Source organism: Phyllobates terribilis, unplaced genomic scaffold, assembly GCF_046119375.1.
Source record: "Phyllobates terribilis strain yellow unplaced genomic scaffold, ASM4611937v1 Scaffold_2__4_contigs__length_985480577, whole genome shotgun sequence".
Classification (NCBI taxonomy): Eukaryota; Metazoa; Chordata; class Amphibia; order Anura; family Dendrobatidae; genus Phyllobates; species Phyllobates terribilis.
In genome coordinates, this window is record NW_027362762.1 from 44,356,723 (window position 1) to 44,375,601 (window position 18,879).

General features: G+C 45.3%; 1 protein-coding gene across 2 annotated transcripts in view; it reads left to right on the forward strand.

Annotated features, from left to right (window-relative positions):
- Positions 1-12,312, forward strand: part of SLC9A3 (solute carrier family 9 member A3) — an 83,559-nt gene extending 71,247 nt beyond the window's left edge. Inside the window, exons 11-17 of one of the 2 annotated variants that reach the window (XM_073661395.1) lie at positions 1,027-1,142; positions 1,502-1,631; positions 2,110-2,283; positions 4,089-4,149; positions 6,706-6,813; positions 9,682-9,928; positions 11,801-12,312. In XM_073661395.1, the coding sequence (XP_073517496.1) occupies positions 1,027-1,142; positions 1,502-1,631; positions 2,110-2,283; positions 4,089-4,149; positions 6,706-6,813; positions 9,682-9,928; positions 11,801-11,804 (840 nt within the window). In that variant the 3' untranslated portion in view covers positions 11,805-12,312. Of the gene's footprint in view, positions 1-1,026; positions 1,143-1,501; positions 1,632-2,109; positions 2,284-4,088; positions 4,150-6,705; positions 6,814-9,681; positions 9,933-11,800 lie in introns of those variants that run through there. The other variant, XM_073661401.1, reaches the window with a different exon arrangement.
- Positions 12,313-18,879: the final 6,567 nt, after the last annotated feature.

An 18,879-nucleotide genomic window follows, 5' to 3' on the forward strand; every position in this document is an offset into this window, starting at 1 on the left:
GTTTGCTCCTTTTCGGACCAAGAAGCTGAATGTCCACAGCAAAAATCTCAGAACGTCAGACCCTTGCATTACCCCTTTGGGCACGATATTGTCCATTTGGATCATGAATAATATTTGGGGTGGTATGAAGCTGCCGTCAGGTGCACCGCCATCTCTCCATTCACAGCCGGCGATAGCAAACTTGTATAGTTTATTATATAAATATATATTTTAGTGGATAAAAAATTCTGAACCTTGAAAAAAAAACATTTTTTTTCCCATTTTTCCGAGTTCAGTAATTTTTTTTATTATTCAGTTGACGGAGCCATGTAAGGACTTATTTATTATCTACCATTTTGGGGGTGTATGCCAGGTTCTGAACGCTTTCTATTGCGGCGATCAAATAACAGCAATTTTGGCGTTATGATTTTTTTCTCTTTACAGCTATTTTATATTTTCATAGATTGGACTTTTACAGACACCAAATATACTTGTTTTTATCATTTATAATATTCCTTTTTTTAAAAAAAAAAATCTTAACTGTGATTACAGGGTTAATTCAATCTTTTAGATTTTTTTTAAAAAAAATTTATTTGATTAATTTTGTACACTATTATTTAATCCCTCCATGGCACCAATTTGACCCCCATTATTGTGTCAAGGGTAAAGAGAGCAATAGAAACCCAGAAAGACAGCAAGATTGAGGCTCTGGAAGTCCGAGAATGGGGTACTGCAGCCCGGTACTGATTGGAGGGGGGTGCGCATGCTCAGCCTCCGCTCCATCCATTGCCTATGGGTCTGCTGAGTACAGCGCGCAGTTATTCCCCCCGGTCCCATAGGCAATGGATGGATCGGGGGTGAAGCACGTGCACCTTTGTTCCGTTCAGGACAGCGCTGCGGAGCCAAGTTCTCAGGGTTTCAGAGTCTCTATCTCAAGACCCCCATAGATAGAAGATACTTGACTTTTTTTTTTTTTTGGGGGGGTGGGATAGTGCTTTAAATTAAGTATTAAAAAAAAAAAGGTTTAATCCTGTTTTCATTCCACAGGGAGAAAGAAGAGGCTCATTGGCTTTTATCCGCTCACCGAGCATGGAGAACATGGCGAACGTTGATTTTAGCAGCCCTCGTCCATCCGTGTCAGAACCCTCCGTTTCCTTCTTCTTGTAAGTTGCCTCCTTGCTTTCCTCTATTAAGGGGAGAAGTCAAACCCCAAATGTTGTGGATTTATGGGAAAATTCGCAACTTAAAAAATAAGAGCACATTCAGAAAAATGGGAAAGAAATGCACAAAACAACAGTGGAATTACATTTTCCCCAAAATAATAAGGGTCAATGATATATTTTTTTTTATCTATATCCAAATGGTTAAAAAAAAAAATAAGACCAGTCCTGGAAAAAAAAAAAAACAAGTCCTCGTGAAAAAATAAAAAAGTTCTGGTTCTGAAATGCGTCATCGGTAAATGAAAACGACTGCGGTTAGGAGTTTGGGGAAAGTTTACAAGGGTCTATATTTTCTGTTTCAGAAGAGAGAACGTCAGCGCCGTTTGCCTGGACATGCAGGCTCTGGAGCAACGGCGGAAAAGCGTAAGAGACCTAGAAGACATGATCAGCCATCACACTCTGCAGCAGTATCTGTACAAGCCAAGGAAACAGGTACGTGGAGGAGAAGAGCAAGGCTTATGGAGACTAATAGGCCAGAGCAATGCTTCCTGGGAAAGGGGAATGCAAATTAGCTCTCCTCCGAGGAGTAACTACCTGCAATAGGCGGCACTGGAGACAACTGTTCACCTCTTGGATGTGAACTAACTTAGGGATATTTATCATATGCTGCTATAGGTGGAGAGATATGTTTTTAAATATGTATTATTATTATTATTATTATTATTATTATTATTATTAAAGTATACAATGTCACAATAAATTCAAAAAGTATCACCCATCCAAAACTTCTACTCAAACAGCCAAGTATCCATCAATTAAAAATAACTCCCAGTGTTTCGCTGCAAAGCAATAGAAAGTTACTATATAAACTGTATTATATATGTACATTACACATATACTGTGAAAATGTGTATATATACAGTATGTGTGTGTATATATATATATCTATGTATATTTATGTTTTTGACAGCAAAAGCACCTCTACAGCCGTCATGAAGTCACGATTGATGACGATGAGGCCCAATCTAAGGAGATATTCCAGAGAACAATGAAGAAGCGTCTGGAGTCCTTCAAGTCAACTAAATTTGGTCGCAAGCAAACAAAACACATAAATAAGAACTACAAGAAAGATCGTGGACAGAGGGTAATTAGAACTGAAATAGAAGCACAAGCGTCAGTACTCAGATTTTTTTATTTTTTTTTTACATATTTTAATGTTTAATTCAAGTTAAAAAAGATTCAGTCTGCGATCTCCATTCCTTCATTCATTTTCCTGATCTGCAGTACAGGGTCTCTCCTATCTCTGTACACTGATCCACAGCCCTCCTTGCTTCCCTTGTGCTTTCCCCCCTATCTACAGTTTGATACAGTTCAGCTTTGATGATCGATAGAGATGAGCGAATATTTTGAATTTGGAAGTTTGATAACTTTGCCGAATTTTTCCAAAAAATTTGATTCACTGCATAAGTACAGCATAAGCCTCCAATTGCCCTGAAAAGAAGTGTGTAACACTCTGAGGTCTCCTAGAACTGTATCCAAACTCTTTCAAGTTCTTTAACACAAACACAGTCCTAGTAATGTCAAAGTGACCTCAAAATATGTGTAATTGAAAGGTATTCAGTGGTAGTCAACAGCCTGCTTAATACTTTGGAGGCAGATACACGGCTGGTGAACATGTAAGAAGCTGTAGCTTTTTGGTAAGCGGTGATCCTAGAATTATCCCTGTCTGGGGATTAGCAACATGTTTGTTGTTTGTTGAATTAAGACGCAATAGCTCTTTAACAAGCTGTCCAAAAATTATCCCTTTCTGTGAACATCAAGAGATTTTCTGTTTGGAAAATGTAGACGCAATGTTTTTTTAGGAAAAAATATAATAGTCATATTATTTGCAGACTACTACACTCATCTTCTTCACCACTGCAGTTGCACAACACACACTATCTGTAGTATTTATCCAATGTTTTATGGCTTTCTCTTCCAGTCTCTATGGCTGAGCTGTGAGCTTTGACAGCCTCTCACTATCCATATTCTCCACAACTTGGCTGCTGCATTCCTTGCCTTGGCTTTTATACAGACTATGTGTGTGCCATACAATGTGATGTGATAACTGCAAGCCATTATAGGGAAGCTTGCCTTTCCGCACCTAGATCATGTGATCCTTCAGCACATTGTGTAAAATGCAGGGGGAGGGGGTGGGGTGGTATATTTGGGGATTAATGCAAATCAAATTGGAAATTTTTAAAATTTGCCGGTTCCTGAGAATTTCAGAAAATTTGACTCAAATTTGATTCACATGGAATCGATTTGGGCATCTCCAGTCATCGTCCGCCCTTGGGGCTGATTGTGTGGTCTGTGTCTCTAGACTATCTTTACTAGCTCTCATGTAAATGCACACCTTCATTCCTGGAGTGATTTTCTGTTCTGTATCTCATGAATGATGAATGATCTCTTCTATATTGTGCTGACAGACACGGATGCAGAGGACACAGAGGAGTGTCTGATTTCCCCCTTACTTCCGCTGCAGAGTGACGTAATCTGTGTTATTCCCTCTTCCTCCTCATGTTTTTTCCTCTCTATCTACAATCTGATATATTTCAGCCGATGTGATCTGCTCTTCCTGAAGACTTGAATGGCTTTCTCCCTCTACAAACTCCAACAGCTTTGTACAAACTTACTTTCCTCCGCTATCTCTAACACTAAGTAGAGTGAAGAGCAGACAGAGCTCACACAGCCAGGAACAGTGTAGCATCATATCTATGTGAGAAGCAGCAGCACAACCAGCTATGTGATAGAGTTACACAGACTTTACATCTATAAAATCTGTTACATTTCTTGAATGAGCTATTTTTTATTTATTATTAAAGCACAGTTCAGCATGACAACCATATTTCCCATCCATAACGTGTAAGCATATTCAACAGATACATTATATCTTTATTCATTTTCTAGAGAAGCAGCAGTACGGCAATGCTACAGAATGGGAGTATTCCTCATGAAAACCACATACATGGTAAACATGGATAAATGTTTGTTTAATATTTTTCTAATTAGATTGCATTTTATTCATTACTTTACTATTATTTATTTTATTATTTATTATAACTTATAATATTGGTTCCTTTTCTTAATTCCCGAGGCGAGGTCCACATGATATGGCGTTGATTTGGGTTTGCAGCTAATAGTATGTTCACACGTGGCAGATTTGCATATTACAATTTCGATATGTATTATACTACAAAATCTATGGCAGAAATGAAAACCCATTGGTGTGAACTGCTACAGATATAAAGCTTTTCTGTATGCTACTTATTTCCGTGGCAGATTTTTCACAGCAACACAAAAAATCATTGTGGAAATTTTCTATTATGTGTGGACAGGGTTACAGACTAATAGTATGTAAGGGGTAGGTAACGGGATTCCCCTTTAAGAATGATCGCAGAATGTAATGATTAAACAGATTACAAGATTGCCCCATACTATAGTGGCACAATAAGCTTGGTGGTTACAGACACATGGAGTGGTAATAAGCTTGGTGGTTACAGACACATGGATGGTAATAAGCTTGGTGGTTACAAACACATGGAGTGGTAATAAGCTTGGTGGTTACAAACACATGGAGTGGTAATAAGCTTGGTGGTTACAGACACATGGATGGTAATAAGCTTGGTGGTTACAAACACATGGAGTGGTAATAAGCTTGGTGGTTACAGACACATGGGGTGGTAATAAGCTTGGTGGTTACAGACACGTGGAGTGGTAATAACCTTGGTGGTTACAGACACATGGGGTGGTAATAAGCTTGGTGGTTACAGACACATGGAGTGGTAATAACCTTGGTGGTTACAGACACATGGGGTGGTAATAAGCTTGGTGGTTACAGACACATGGAGTTGTAATAAGCTTGGTGGTTACAGACACATGGAGTGGTATTAAGCTTTGTGGTTACAGACACATGGAGTGGTAATAAGCTTGCTGGTTACAAACACATGGAGTGGTAATAAGCTTGGTGGTTACAGACACATGGATGGTAATAAGCTTGGTGGTTACAAACACATGGAGTGGTAATAAGCTTGTTGGTTACAGACACATGGGATGGTAATAAGCTTGGTGGTTACAGACACATGGAGTTGTAATAAGCTTGGTGGTTACAGACACATGAAGTGGTATTAAGCTTTGTGGTTACAGACACATGGAGTGGTAATAAGCTTGCTGGTTACAATCACATGGAGTGGCACTATAAGCTTGGTGGTTACAGACACATGGAGTGGTAATAAGCTTGGTGGTTACAGACACATGGAGTGGTAATAAGCTTGGTGGTTACAGACACATGGAGTGGTAATAAGCTTGGTGGTTACAGACACATGGAGTGGTAATAAGCTTGGTGGTTACAGACGCATGGAGTGGTAATAAGCTTGGTGGTTACAGATGCATGGAGTGGTAATAAGCTTGGTGGTTACAGACACATGGAGTGGTAATAAGCTTGGTGGTTACAAACACATGGAGTGGTAATAAGCTTGGTGGTTACAGACACATGGAGTGGTAATAAGCTTGCTGGTTACAATCACATGGAGTGGCACTATAAGCTTGGTGGTTACAGACACATGGAGTGGTAATAAGCTTGGTGGTTACAAACACATGGAGTGGTAATAAGCTTGGTGGTTACAGACACATGGAGTGGTAATAAGCTTGCTGGTTACAATCACATGGAGTGGCACTATAAGCTTGGTGGTTACAGACACATGGAGTGGTAATAAGCTTGCTGGTTACAATCACATGGAGTGGCACTATAAGCTTGGTGGTTACAGACACATGGAGTGGTAATAAGCTTGGTGGTTACAAACACATGGAGTGGTAATAAGCTTGGTGGTTACAGACACATGGAGTGGTAATAAGCTTGCTGGTTACAATCACATGGAGTGGCACTATAAGCTTGGTGGTTACAGACACATGGAGTGGTAATAAGCTTGGTGGTTACATACACATGGAGTGGTAATAAGCTTGGTGGTTACATACACATGGAGTGGTAATAAGCTTGGTGGTTACAATCACATGGAGTGGCAGTATAAGCTGATTGTTGCAGGTCGTAATTGGTGGTATCAAACACTTAAATGTTGCCAAGCTCAACTCTTTTGCTCACTTTTGAACAGTTTGAGACCATAGACTCATCATGTCCAGTTGCATCTGAAGTAGCTGCCATCTTTCACCAGTCCTACAGCCTTGCTGTAGGTCTCTTGGAGACTTTCCCCACCACAGCCTGCCCCACCTGGGCATCTCTTGCAGAGCTGCACCAGCACAGGTCACAGCCCTGCCCTGCGTCTCGTAGGGTCCTCATGAACGCTGCGCTATCATCACATATACAGCCTGGTATTTGCTTCCGTTCATGAGCGCCAGCTTTTGGCTTCCTGCAGACACCATAGCAATTAAGCCGCCTCCTAAGCAAAGAGAAAACAACATAGTTTATATGAATGTATATTAATATTTCATCTTTCTTATCCTGCAAGCATATGATGTTAGAACATATATGACTATTTTAGCATTGGATAACATTGCACTACTTATTTTACAGACATGGACCTGGGGTCGGAGGATCCTCCGGAATATGATAATCAGCTTGACGGCACTATCACATTTTTAGCAAAAATAACAGAAAGAGGAAAAACAGAACCAGAACTTGGTAATATATTGTTTGTTTCTATGATTAAAGGCCAGGTCTAAAGAGTAGGGATTATCCAAAGTGGAGATTCCCGTTATGGAGACATTCAGAGAATTATTAAAAGGGAATTTGTCAGCAGTGAACGACCTATTTTTAATGTTTATATTAATGCACTAAATGTTTTTTTTCACTTTCCGCTCTTGATATTAAAAAAATTACTTGAAAAGTTTTATAATTTTCACACAGCTGCTAAGCAGAGGCGTACATAGAATTCATAGGGCCCTATAGAAAGCGTACGTACTGGGCACCACCCCTGCAAAAAAATTGTGGGAGTAGACGGGGTCACGGCGGAGCATAGGCGCAGTCACAGAAGGACGCACCTCCCAACTTTTAAACACAGGGAGAAGGACATGTATTGTGGAACGTACACAGAAATATTGCCCCTGCTGATGCCCCTTAGTGTTGTCACCCACCAAGAAATCCCTTTCATAGCCCCCATACAGTATTAATAATGTCCCTACACGCTGGTATCAATGTGTCACTGAACTGCAACCCGAAGTGTTCTTCCATTACGGACTATCAATAAAACCCCCTGATGATCCATATATGGCGAAACACGTTGAGGACTACAGATTGGTAGCTATATGGGGTTTACATATCTGGTTAGGGAGTGATGACCCTACTGGTGCTTGTTGTGGCAGATACATACCTATCATTGATGGGATGTGTATCCACATATGAGGTCTGTCTTTTCACATTTTTTGACTACTAGGGTCCCCTAGGCCTCCCCAGGGATCGTCATCGCTGAGCGTCTGTCCTGTGTGTTTTTTTTCGGGTGCCAACCCCTGCACCTAGGTCAGGCATTTTGTTGGGTGTATCCCTACAGGGAAAGCATATCACACCATATTATATTTATGAGTTGTGCCGGTCTTTTGGTGTGCCCTCACTTCCTTGGTTAAGTACATCTTATAAGGTATTGACACTTGTGATCTGTGTGCAGTTGTTTTTGGTGTATAAAGTGCAATGTTTATTCATGTTGTCCTTTTAATTGATATCAATAAAGTACGGTATATATTTTTAATAGGCTTTTTTTTCATGTGAGATTTTGCATATATTCTTTACTTTCCAACTGCTTTTTGTTAGTCTAAATGCCTCCACACACAATATGATACCCCAGAGTGAATTCCTGCACCAATTTATCCCCACAGAACTCCCCCTATTCACAGTATGATGCCTCCACAGTCCCCTACACAGTGTGATTGTCCCATAGCCCTCTATACAGTATTATGGCTTCCATACAGTATAATGCCCCCACAGCCCTCCATACAGTATAATTGTCCCATAGCCCTCTATACAGTATTATGGCTTCCATACAGTATAATGCCCCAACAGCCCTCCATACAGTATAATTGTCCCATAGCCCTCTATACAGTATTATGGCTTCCACAGGCCCCTATACAGTATAATGCCCCCACAGACCCATATACACTATGATGACCCCACAGTCCTCCACACAGTATAATGGTCTCATAGCCTTCCATACAGTATGATGCCCCCTACAGGCCCCTATACAGTATAATATCCCCCACAGCCCTCCATACAGTATGATGGTCCCATAGCCCTCCATACACTATGATGGTCCCATAGTCCTCCATACAGTATGATGGTCCCATAGCCCTTCATACAGTATGATGGTCCCATAGCCCTCCATACAGTATAATGGCCTACACAGCCCTCCATACAGTATGATAAATACCCCCTCACACTCACAATAGGATACTCCACAGTGAATTTTCCAACACAATTTATTCCCACAGACCCCCCCTTACACAGTATGATGTCCCCACAGTTCCCCAGATAATTGCATTGTCCCACAGCCCTCCATGCAGTATGATGCCCCCAGAGACCCCCTTACAGTATGGTCACCCTACAGCCCTCTTTCTCCATGCAGTATGACGGCCTCTACAAATAACGATTGACAAAATATAAAATAAAATACCTCGCCCCATTCCCCTGATGTTCTGCTCTTATCAGTGCAGAAAGTAAACTGAGGTTAAGCACAGGAGGTGCGATCTAGTGACGTCATCACACAGGGCTGAGACCCTGACACACAGGCTGAATGGTGACAGGGGGAACTAACAACCCCCTCCGCCTCCATTGTATTCAACTTAGGGTTACATGTGAATGCTGTGTGGAAGGGGGTTAAGGAGAAGGGGCCACTTGACGCTAGGCCCCTCTAGCTCACAAGCCCCACAACAGCCATAACCTCTATATACAGTAGATAACACAGGATCCACCATTCACAATAGGTGATGTCACAGCTCACCTCCTCCTCCTCCTCCTGTACAATGACTGATAACACCTCTATATACAGTAGATAACACAGGATCCACCATTCACAATAGGTGATGTCACAGCTCACCTCCTCCTCCTCCTCCTGTACAATGACTGATAACACCTCTATATACAGTAGATAACACAGGATCCACCATTCACAATAGATGATGTTACAGCTCACCTCCTCCTCCTGTACAATGACTGATACCACCTCTATATACAGTAGATAACACAGGATCCACCATTCACAATAGATGATGTTACAGCTCACCTCCTCCTCTTGTACAATGACTGATAACACCTCTATATACAGTAGATAACACAGGATCCACCATTCACAATAGGTGATGTCACAGCTCACCTCCTCCTCCTGTACAATGACTGATAACACCTCTATATACAGTAGATAACACAGGATCCACCATTCACAATAGGTGATGTCACAGCTCACCTCCTCCTCCTCTATCAGTCTTAATTTAATGCATTGTCACTGATAGCACAAATTCAGGAAACTTCTTGCAAAACTAAAACTTGTATCACTTGTAATTTTAGGAATTGATAATCCGGTGTTTTCAAATGAAGAGGAGAAGCATGTGGGGTTAAATCGTACGCCCTGGCTGAGCAACGAAGACGCCGTCGTCCCATCCCAACGGGCTCGAATACAGATCCCTTATTCTCCAGGCAATTTTAAGAGGCTGACTCCTTTCCGTATCAGCAACCGATCGGTGGATTCCTTTCTGGTAAATGATGGCGGCACAGAGGAGCGACCTCGGGCTTTCCTGCCGGAAACAACGAACATGTAAGAAAGCTGATTATATAAACGTCTCTAATCCATGAGATCCAAGTGTCCTCCAGAAGGAAGAAAACCAATAACCAAACAACAACTTCCCGAAAATGGAGACCGATGATCCTTAACTGATATGAGTCTTCTCTGTATCCTTTCTTTTGCATTGCCTGTAAATAAGTCTCCATATACAGTACCACCCGGGTCTCCCCAATAAAAACCGGGACTCGACCCCCAAAAGGACAAAATGTCTCTGCTCCATCTATTCTCTCGCCATGTATTGTTAATAGATTTTTACATTTCTTTTTGGAAGCACAAGATCTGTGAATCCGCAGCACTACATCGCCCATATACCGCACTGGCAGAATGTAGATCTCTTATAGCGGTGTAATGTGCGGCGTGGGGGCGGCACAGGATCATGAGCGCTGTCTGCCTCCTCACAGTATGTGTGATAGCACCATACAATCACCTGGACTGGAGTCAACTCTATTCTGGCTACGTACCCCCTTAGATGCCCGGTTACCCCTGACCCTGGGACTTAAGTGGTTTAACAGATGAAGGAAGCTCCCTCTGTAAGTCTATCGGTGCCCCTGACACACAAGTGCAGAATGCTGATGGTTGCCATGTCAGACAGGGTAATAGCTACTGGGGGAGACACCGGAGGGGTACAGGGGGGATATTGGGAGAGGCACTGGAGCGGTATATGGGGGACACTGGGGGAGACGCTGGAGCAGTATGGGAGGATACTGGGTTAGAAACCACCGCGATATAGGGGGGAGGAGTACGGGAGACACTGGAGCGGTACAGGGGGGACACCGAGGGAGACAATGGAGCAATGTGGGAGGATACAGGGTGAGACACCAGAACAATACAAGGGAGAAGTAATGGGGGACACTGGAGTGGTACAAGGGGGATATGGGGGAAACACAGGAGCTGTACAGGGGGTATACTGGGGGAGACATTGGAGCTGTACAGGGGGTATACCGTTGGAGATACTGGAAAGGACCAGGAGACACCGGAGAAGTACACGAGGAATACTGCGGGAAACACCAAAGCAGTAACGGGGGAAACACCAGAGCGGTACAGAGGGATACAGGGGGAAATACTGGAGCGGTACAGAGGGATACAGGGGGAAATACTGGAGCGGTACAGAGGGATACAGGGGGAAATACTGGAGCGGTACAGAGGGATACAGGGGGAAATACTGGAGTGGTAAGAGAGGATACCTTGGCAGACACCAGAGCGGTACAGGGAGGATACAGAGGAAACAGAGCGATACAGGGGGGATACCGAGGAGTCAGAGCGATACAGGGGGATACAGGGGGAAACACCATAGCAATAGGTCTGTCATATTAGAGTACGTATTAGTCTTTTTATAAGCTAGTAAAACAGTGACAGGAATAATAGACTGTGATATAAAGGTATTACAGTGTGTTATCCAAGTGAACCAATCACAATATCAATTCCATGGTTAAAACAAAAAAATTCAAACTATAGAAAGCAAAAAAAATCCCAAGTAGACAAAAACTGAAAAAAATGATACGATAAAATAAAAATCTGTACTGGTTCAGCCGTAACAACATCATATGTAATCAAACAATAAAAAGCGATCCCCATCCTGCCCAAAAATGGGAATTAAAAATAGTCAAAAAGTCGCAGGTACCTCACAGCGGTACCAACAAAAACTACAACTCCTTGTGCAAAAGTAATCCTTCATAAAACCGCAGAAAACTCTGCCCACAAAGACTGGAAAGGTGTCTGCGCCGCTCTCTCCATTCATCCCTATGAGCGTTCCAGAGATTTTATACCGCAGCGTTTTCTTTTTATAGTCGCTGTGTCTTATTTGTATTTTATATCTTTTTTTTTCACGTTTTCTTTTACATACAGGTGAATTCACCTCCAATATCCAATGTGATTACACTGGACTAAAAGAGAAAAGGACTGTACAGATAAAAGGGAATGGATACTTGCTCCAAAGTTGTAAAAAAAAAAATGTGAAATCGGTTTGTGTTTGTCCATAAACTCCAAGTTACTAAGAATCCTGATTACAGACCTGATCTAATATGGGAACGTTTTCTGCCCCTGACCTCAGTAAATAATGTTTGTCTGGTGTATTTATATAATGTGCCCTAGAAATTGCAGCCGTGGAACGTGCCCATGAAGGGAAAGGGGTCACACTGCATGGCTGCTCCCCAGCTCCCCTCCCCTGTATATATCTGCCCCCTGGCTGCCAGTTCTGCAATGTTCTGTGCAGCTTCTTCCTCCCTTGCCCACATCGTCCTCGTCATAATTGACAAAATAACTTCATTGTACATGTCTTCCCGAGTTTGGAGATACCTAATATCTCTATGTTGTTAATATTAGATAACTTTATATTCAATAAAATAATCATTTATTTATGTGTTTATTGTAGCTTTTTTTTGTTCTTTGTTCTTATTAATTTTTTTCTATCTGTATTTTTCTTTTATAACTTTTCTTTGTGTGCAGGCTGCTATAGGATAACAGGGACTTATACTCGACAGCTTAGGGACCGGTGTTGTGACAGTATAAAACTGTAGGTCACAATGTTGCGGCTGGAGGGCGCAGCCTCAATTTGTCAGCTCCTTGATCTGTAAGGATTGCCATGCATAAAGGATTAAACATCCAGGATCTGAGTTTTCTCTGATCCCGGCCGTTAGTGCTGGATGATAACTGATCATGCGGGTTCAGCTTTTGTATTCGCAGGAAAGTTCTACTTCTTTATGTTCATTAAACAGGTAAAATATGTTGATTGTCTCTTTTTTTTTTTTAAATATATCCAGAAATAGTAAATTGTAGAATTTAAAAAATACTATTAGGTATTTGCCAAAAAAAGGAGATTTGCAGGGCTCTGGTCAGGCAGACATGGGCTACAAATGTGTCTGCTAGTCTGGAGTCCTATGGATCCTTCTGCTCAACTCCAGTGAATAGTGACATTTTTATATGAAATTATTATCTCTGTAGGCGGAGATTCAACAGCAGAAGGGAGGAGGGACACAGGGGAGCAGCTAGTAAGGTTAGATAGGTGGAGATTCAGCAGCAGCAGGGAGGAGGGACACAGAGGAGCAGTCAGTAAGGTTAGATGGGTGGAGATTCAGCAGCAGCAGGGAGGAGGGACACTGAGGAGCAGCTAGTAAGGTTAGATGGGTGGAGATTCAACAGCAGCAGGGACGAGGGACACTGAGGAGCAGCTAGTAAGGTTAGATGGGTGGAGATTCAGCAGCAGAGAGGAGGGACACTGAGGAGCAGCTAGTAAGGTTACATGGGTGGAGATTGAGCAGCAGGGAGGAGGGACACTGAGGAGCAGCTAGTAAGGTTAGATGGGTGGAGATTCAACAGCAGCAGGGAGGAGGGACACTGAGGAGCAGCTAGTAAGGTTAGATGGGTGGAGATTCAGCAGCAGAGAGGAGGGACACTGAGGAGCAGCTAGTAAGGTTAGATGTGTGGAGATTGAACAGCAGCAGGGAGGAGGGACACTGACGAGCAGCTAGTAAGGTTAGATAGGTGGAGATTCAGCAGCAGGGATGAGGGACACTGAGGAGCAGCTAGTAAGGTTAGATGGGTGGAGATTCAACAGCAGCAGGGAGGAGGGACACTGAGGAGCAACTAGTAAGGTTAGATGGGTGGAGATTCAACAGCAGCAGGGAGGAGGGACACTGAGGAGCAGCTAGTAAGGTTAGATGGGTGGAGATTCAGCAGCAGAGAGGAGGGACACTGAGGAGCAGCTAGTAAGGTTAGATGGGTGGAGATTGAACAGCAGCAGGGAGGAGGGACACTGAGGAGCAGCTAGTAAGGTTAGATAGGTGGAGATTCAGCAGCAGCAGGGATGAGGGACACTGAGGAGCAGCTAGTAAGGTTAGATGGGTGGAGATTCAACAGCAGCAGGGAGGAGGGACACTGAGGAGCAGCTAGTAAGGTTAGATGGGTGGAGATTCAACAGCAGCAGGGAGGAGGGACACTGAGGAGCAACTAGTAAGGTTAGATGGGTGGAGATTCAGCAGCAGAGAGGAGGGACACTGAGGAGCAGCTAGTAAGGTTAGATGGGTGGAGATTGAACAGCAGCAGGGAGGAGGGACACTGACGAGCAGCTAGTAAGGTTAGATGGGTGGAGATTCAGCAGCAGGGAGGAGGGACACTGAGGAGAAGCTAGTAAGGTTAGATGGGTGGAGATTCAGCAGCAGCAGGGAGGAGGGACAATGAGGAGCAGCTAGTAAGGTTAGATGGGTGGAGATTCAACAGCAGCACGGAGGAGGGACACTGAGGAGCAGCTAGTAAGGTTAGATGGGTGGAGATTCAACACCATCAGGGAGGAGGGACACTGAGGAGCAGCTAGTAAGGTTAGATGTGTGGAGATTCTGCAGCAGAGAGGAGGGACACTGAGAAGCAGCTGGTAAGGTTAGATGGGTGGAGATTCAGCAGCAGAGAGGAGGGACACTGAGGAGCAGCTAGTAAGGTTAGATGGGTGGAGATTCAGCAGCAGGAAGGAGGGACACTGAGGAGCTGGTAGTAAAGTTAGATGGGTGGAGATTCAACAGCAGCAGGGAGGAGGGACACTGAGGAGCAGCTAGTAAGGTTAAACGGGTGGAGATTCAGCAGCAGGTAGGGCGAACACTGAGGAGCTGTCAGTAAGGTTAGATGGGTGGAGATTCAGCAGCAGGGAGGACGGACACTGAGGAGCAGTCACTAAGGTTAGATGGGTGGAGATTCAGCAGCAGAGAGGAGGGACACTGAGGAGCTGTCAGTAAGGTTAGATGGGTAGAGATTCAGCAGCAGAGAGGAGAGTCACTGAGGAACTGTCAGTAAGGTTAGATGGGTAGAGATTCAACATTAGCAGGGAGTTGGGACATTTAGGAGCATTCAGTAAGGTTAGATCAGTGGAGATTCAGCAGCAGCAAAGAGGAGTTACACTGAGGAGCAGTTAGTAAGGTTAGACGGGTGGAGATTCAGCAGCAGAGAGGAGGGACACTGAGGAGCAGCTAGTAAGGTTAGATGGGTGGAGATTCAGCAGCAGAAGAGGAGGGACACTGAGGAGCAGCTAGTAAGGTTAGATGGGTGGAGATTCAGCAGCAGAGAGGAGAGACACTGAGGAGCAGTTTGTAAGATTAGATAGGTGGAGATTCAGCAGCAGGGAGGAAGGACACTGAGGAGCAGTTAGTGAGGTTAGATGGGTGGAGATTCAGCAGCTGGGAGGTGGGACACTAAGGAACAGTCAATAAAGTTAGATGGGTGGAGATTCAGAAGTAGCAGTTTAGGGGGGACACTGAGGAGCAGTCAGTAAGGTAGGCTGGAGGAGATTCGGCAGCAGAAAGAAGGGACACTGAGGAGTACGTTAGGAGGGCAAAGGTTCAGCAGCAGAGAGGAGGGACATTGAGGCACTGTCAATCAGGCTTGGTAGGAGGGCATTTAGAAGGAGCTTGGAGTTGGAACACTTAGATGCTGCCAGTCAGGCTAGTTGGATAGATTCCTCAGTGGCAGGGAGGAGCTGTGAATGAGGGACTCTGAGAATCTGTGAATCAGGCTAAGTGGGTGGAGAATAAGTAGCAACAGAGAAGAAGGAAACTGAGTAGTTGTCCATCAAGCTCTGTGGGTGGAGATTCAACAGCAGCAGCATGAAGGAGGGACTTTGAGGAGCTATGAGTAAGGTTAGATGGGTGGATCAGCAGCAGCAGGGAGGAGAGATTCTGAGGAGCTAGGTGGGCAGAGATTCAGCAGTAGCAGGAAGAAGGGACATTGAGGATCTGTCAATCAGGCTAAGTAGGTGGACATGTGAAAGGAGCAGGGAGGTGGAACATTTAGGAGCTGCCATTTAGGTTAGGTAGATGGAGATTGATCCACAGAAAGCTGAACTCACCATTTTACCCCGCGGTGGATCCCACATGTTTGTAAGACGCGTGAACCATTTGTAGCCTATTGAAGGCCTGTGTACACTTTGATTGCCTGTTCCTTTAAGGATTGAAAACGTTGTGAGGGACTACTCAGAAGTTACTGGCTATAATAAATAATTAGGATGAATTCTTTAAAGGATTACTCCTCAGAATGAATGAGATCCCAGATGAAACCCAAAAATAAACCAGACCTCAGACCAGATCCCAAAATGAATCAGACCCTGATATACCCTTGTCTCCTAGGTGGCGCTGTTCAGGTTACTGACAGATTCTGCAGAGACCCTTTGTGCAGAATCCACACTATGAGTGTAGGTTGCAGTATATGCCGAGCAGCTGGGTGGATATACAGTATATAACCTTCTGCTGACTGCTCCTCTTCCTGGTTATTATAATGACATCAGATATATGACATCATTGACTATGGAATTATGTATGGGCCTTTATGTGGCCCAGATATATTAAAAAATGGGTATAAAACGGCATCAGAGCCCCATGGTACCAGCACCATCTTGCTCTTGGCATCAGTAGGTAACTCAGCACCATCTATGTGATGCACCCCCTGGACCGTGGGGTACTCGGGCCGGTCGATGCTGGGGGATGTCACGGTGGCAGTGACCCGGTCCGTGACCCAGGGCGGTCAATTAAAGGGAAAGTAAAAGGGTAAATAAAGTTTTTAGAGATTATGTTCGTGACGCCACCTGTGATATGCCGCTATATGGGGCCGCCGCTGCGGTGCAGATCCTCTGGAGCTGATGGTGGCGCAGCAGAGTGGGTTCAGCTCTCCACAGGCAGAGCTTAGTTCCAGGGCAGGATATAGGGGTTTTATGAGGAGGTAGATGTCGGTGAGGTGTAATGCAGGGCTGGTTATGGCGCAGCAATAATTTCAGGACACAGTGGGGTACATTCTTCAGGTTTTACCCACAGTTGTTCAAGACTCCAGGTTACCAGGGCCAGTGTGTAACCTCCCACGTCATCTTGTGTCCTCCAGGGAAGGGGTTCAGCAATCTCTCAAGTCTCTCAGGACTACTTAAACGGGACCCCCTTCTTGTGTACCTTTCCCAGTCATCTTCCTGCGCTGGCTCTCGCCCTCCTGCCCTGCGCCTCACAATCAGTGTCCCAAGCCAGTGGCCTTGGGCCTTGTCGGGCGAAGTGCAGTCCCCTGGACCTTATGCGGCCACCTTTTCGGCAATGTAATTGTGGCTGTTGGCTGCAGCACCTTGAAAATGCAGCAGCCTCCGGTTATCTAGCTGAGCCTGGTTGTTCTCCACTAGTTTAGGGGCCGGTCCCCTCTGCGGCCTGATCCCTCCATGTCCGTGTAGATTCTGACGCACGGGTGGTATCCGTGACGCCCCCCCTGGGCCGTGGGGTACTCGGTAGCCGGGCCGGTCGTTGCTAGGGGAGATGTCACAGTGGCGGTGACCGGGTCCGTGACCCAGGGCAGTCAATAAAAGGGGTTTTAAAGAAAAGGATTATAGTTTTTATGTTTAATGTTTGTGACGCCACCGGGGGTATGCGGCTATATGGAGCCGCCGCTGCGGAGCTGGTCCTCTGGAGCTGATGGTGACGCAGCAGAGTTGGTTCAGCTCTCCACTGGTAGAGCTAAGCTCCAGGGCGTTGATGTGGTGATTATAGATGAGGTAGATGTTGTTGTGCAGTGTGGTGCAGGGGATGATGGCGCAGCAATAATTCATAGAGACAGTGGGGTGCAGTCCTCAGGGTTTACTCACGATTATCACGTTGCTCCTGGTTACAGCTGCAGTTCATAACCACCCACGTCGTCCTGCGTTCACCACGGGAGGGGTTCAGCAATCTCTCAGGTAATTCAAGAGCACTTAACGGGACCCCGTTCTGTGTGCCTCTCCTGGTCATCTTCCTGCGCAGGCTCTCACCCTCCTGCCCTGCGCCTCGCAAACAGTGTCCCAAGCCGGTAACCTCAGATCTTGGCGGGCAACCTGGAGTTCCTTGGATCCTGTGCGGCTACCTTTTTGGCGATTAATTGTGGCTGTGGCAACTACACCCTGGAAATGTAGAAGCCTCCGGTTTCTAGCTGAATGTTATAATTCTCACTAGTTAGGGGCTGGTCCCCTTTGCGGCCTGATCCTTCCACTCCTGGTAGATTCGGGTGTACGGGTGGCCTCCTGCATGGCCCGTACCCCTAGGATCCACTCTTTCCTTCTGGAGCCTTTCTCCCTGCTCCTCTCTTCCCTTCAGTCTCTCTTCCTGGGCCTCTCTTCCTGAGCCTCTCTCACTCAGGCCCGCTCCTCCTGAGCAGAGCTCCTGCTCCTTTCAGTGTCCTCCTCTGACTGAACTGAACTGAACTCCCAAGATGGCTTCCCTTTTTATATCCTCCTTCTCAAGTGCTCCCCTGATCTTCCTCCACCCACACCCACTACATGGTTCCCCCTCTCTTGGTTCACCCCACTCAAGCCAGGGTCAGGGCTCAGCAGAGAAGCGACACATCTTGCCCCTCCTGCTGGTCTGAAGTGGTGTAGTGTTGGATGGAGGTGTTTGGGTCCCAGGCAGTACTCCATCCTTACCTGAGAGTGGGATACTACACCTCTGGGTGAGATGAAGCACCTCTGTGGCGACTGAACCCGCAGGGGCGCCACATCCGCACTTGCCGTGCCCCTGGGATCCCCTCGGTTCCTCTTGGAGCCCTCCTCACTGCTCCTCTCTTCTCTTCACTCTTTCTCCTGGGCCTCTCTGACTGGGCCCTTCTCCTTTCTCCACTCCTCCTGAGCAGAGCTCCTGCTCCCAACTCTCTCTCCTCTGTACTGGACTCTCAACTGACTGACTGCTTCTAGATGGTTCCCCTTCCCTCTTATACTCCTACTGACGGTGCTCCCCTGATCTACTTCCTCCACCCACCTCCTCTACCTAGTTTCACCCTCCTGCCAGGGACCAGGGAGTGTGTTCTCCTTTAGGAGCAATCTCGCCCTTCCCTACTGAAGTGGAGTGTATTGGATGTGGGTGTGTGGGTCCCAGGTAGTACTCCCTCCTTACCTGAGAGTGGGGTACCACACCTCTGGGTGAGATGCAGTACCTCCGTGGCGACTGAACCCG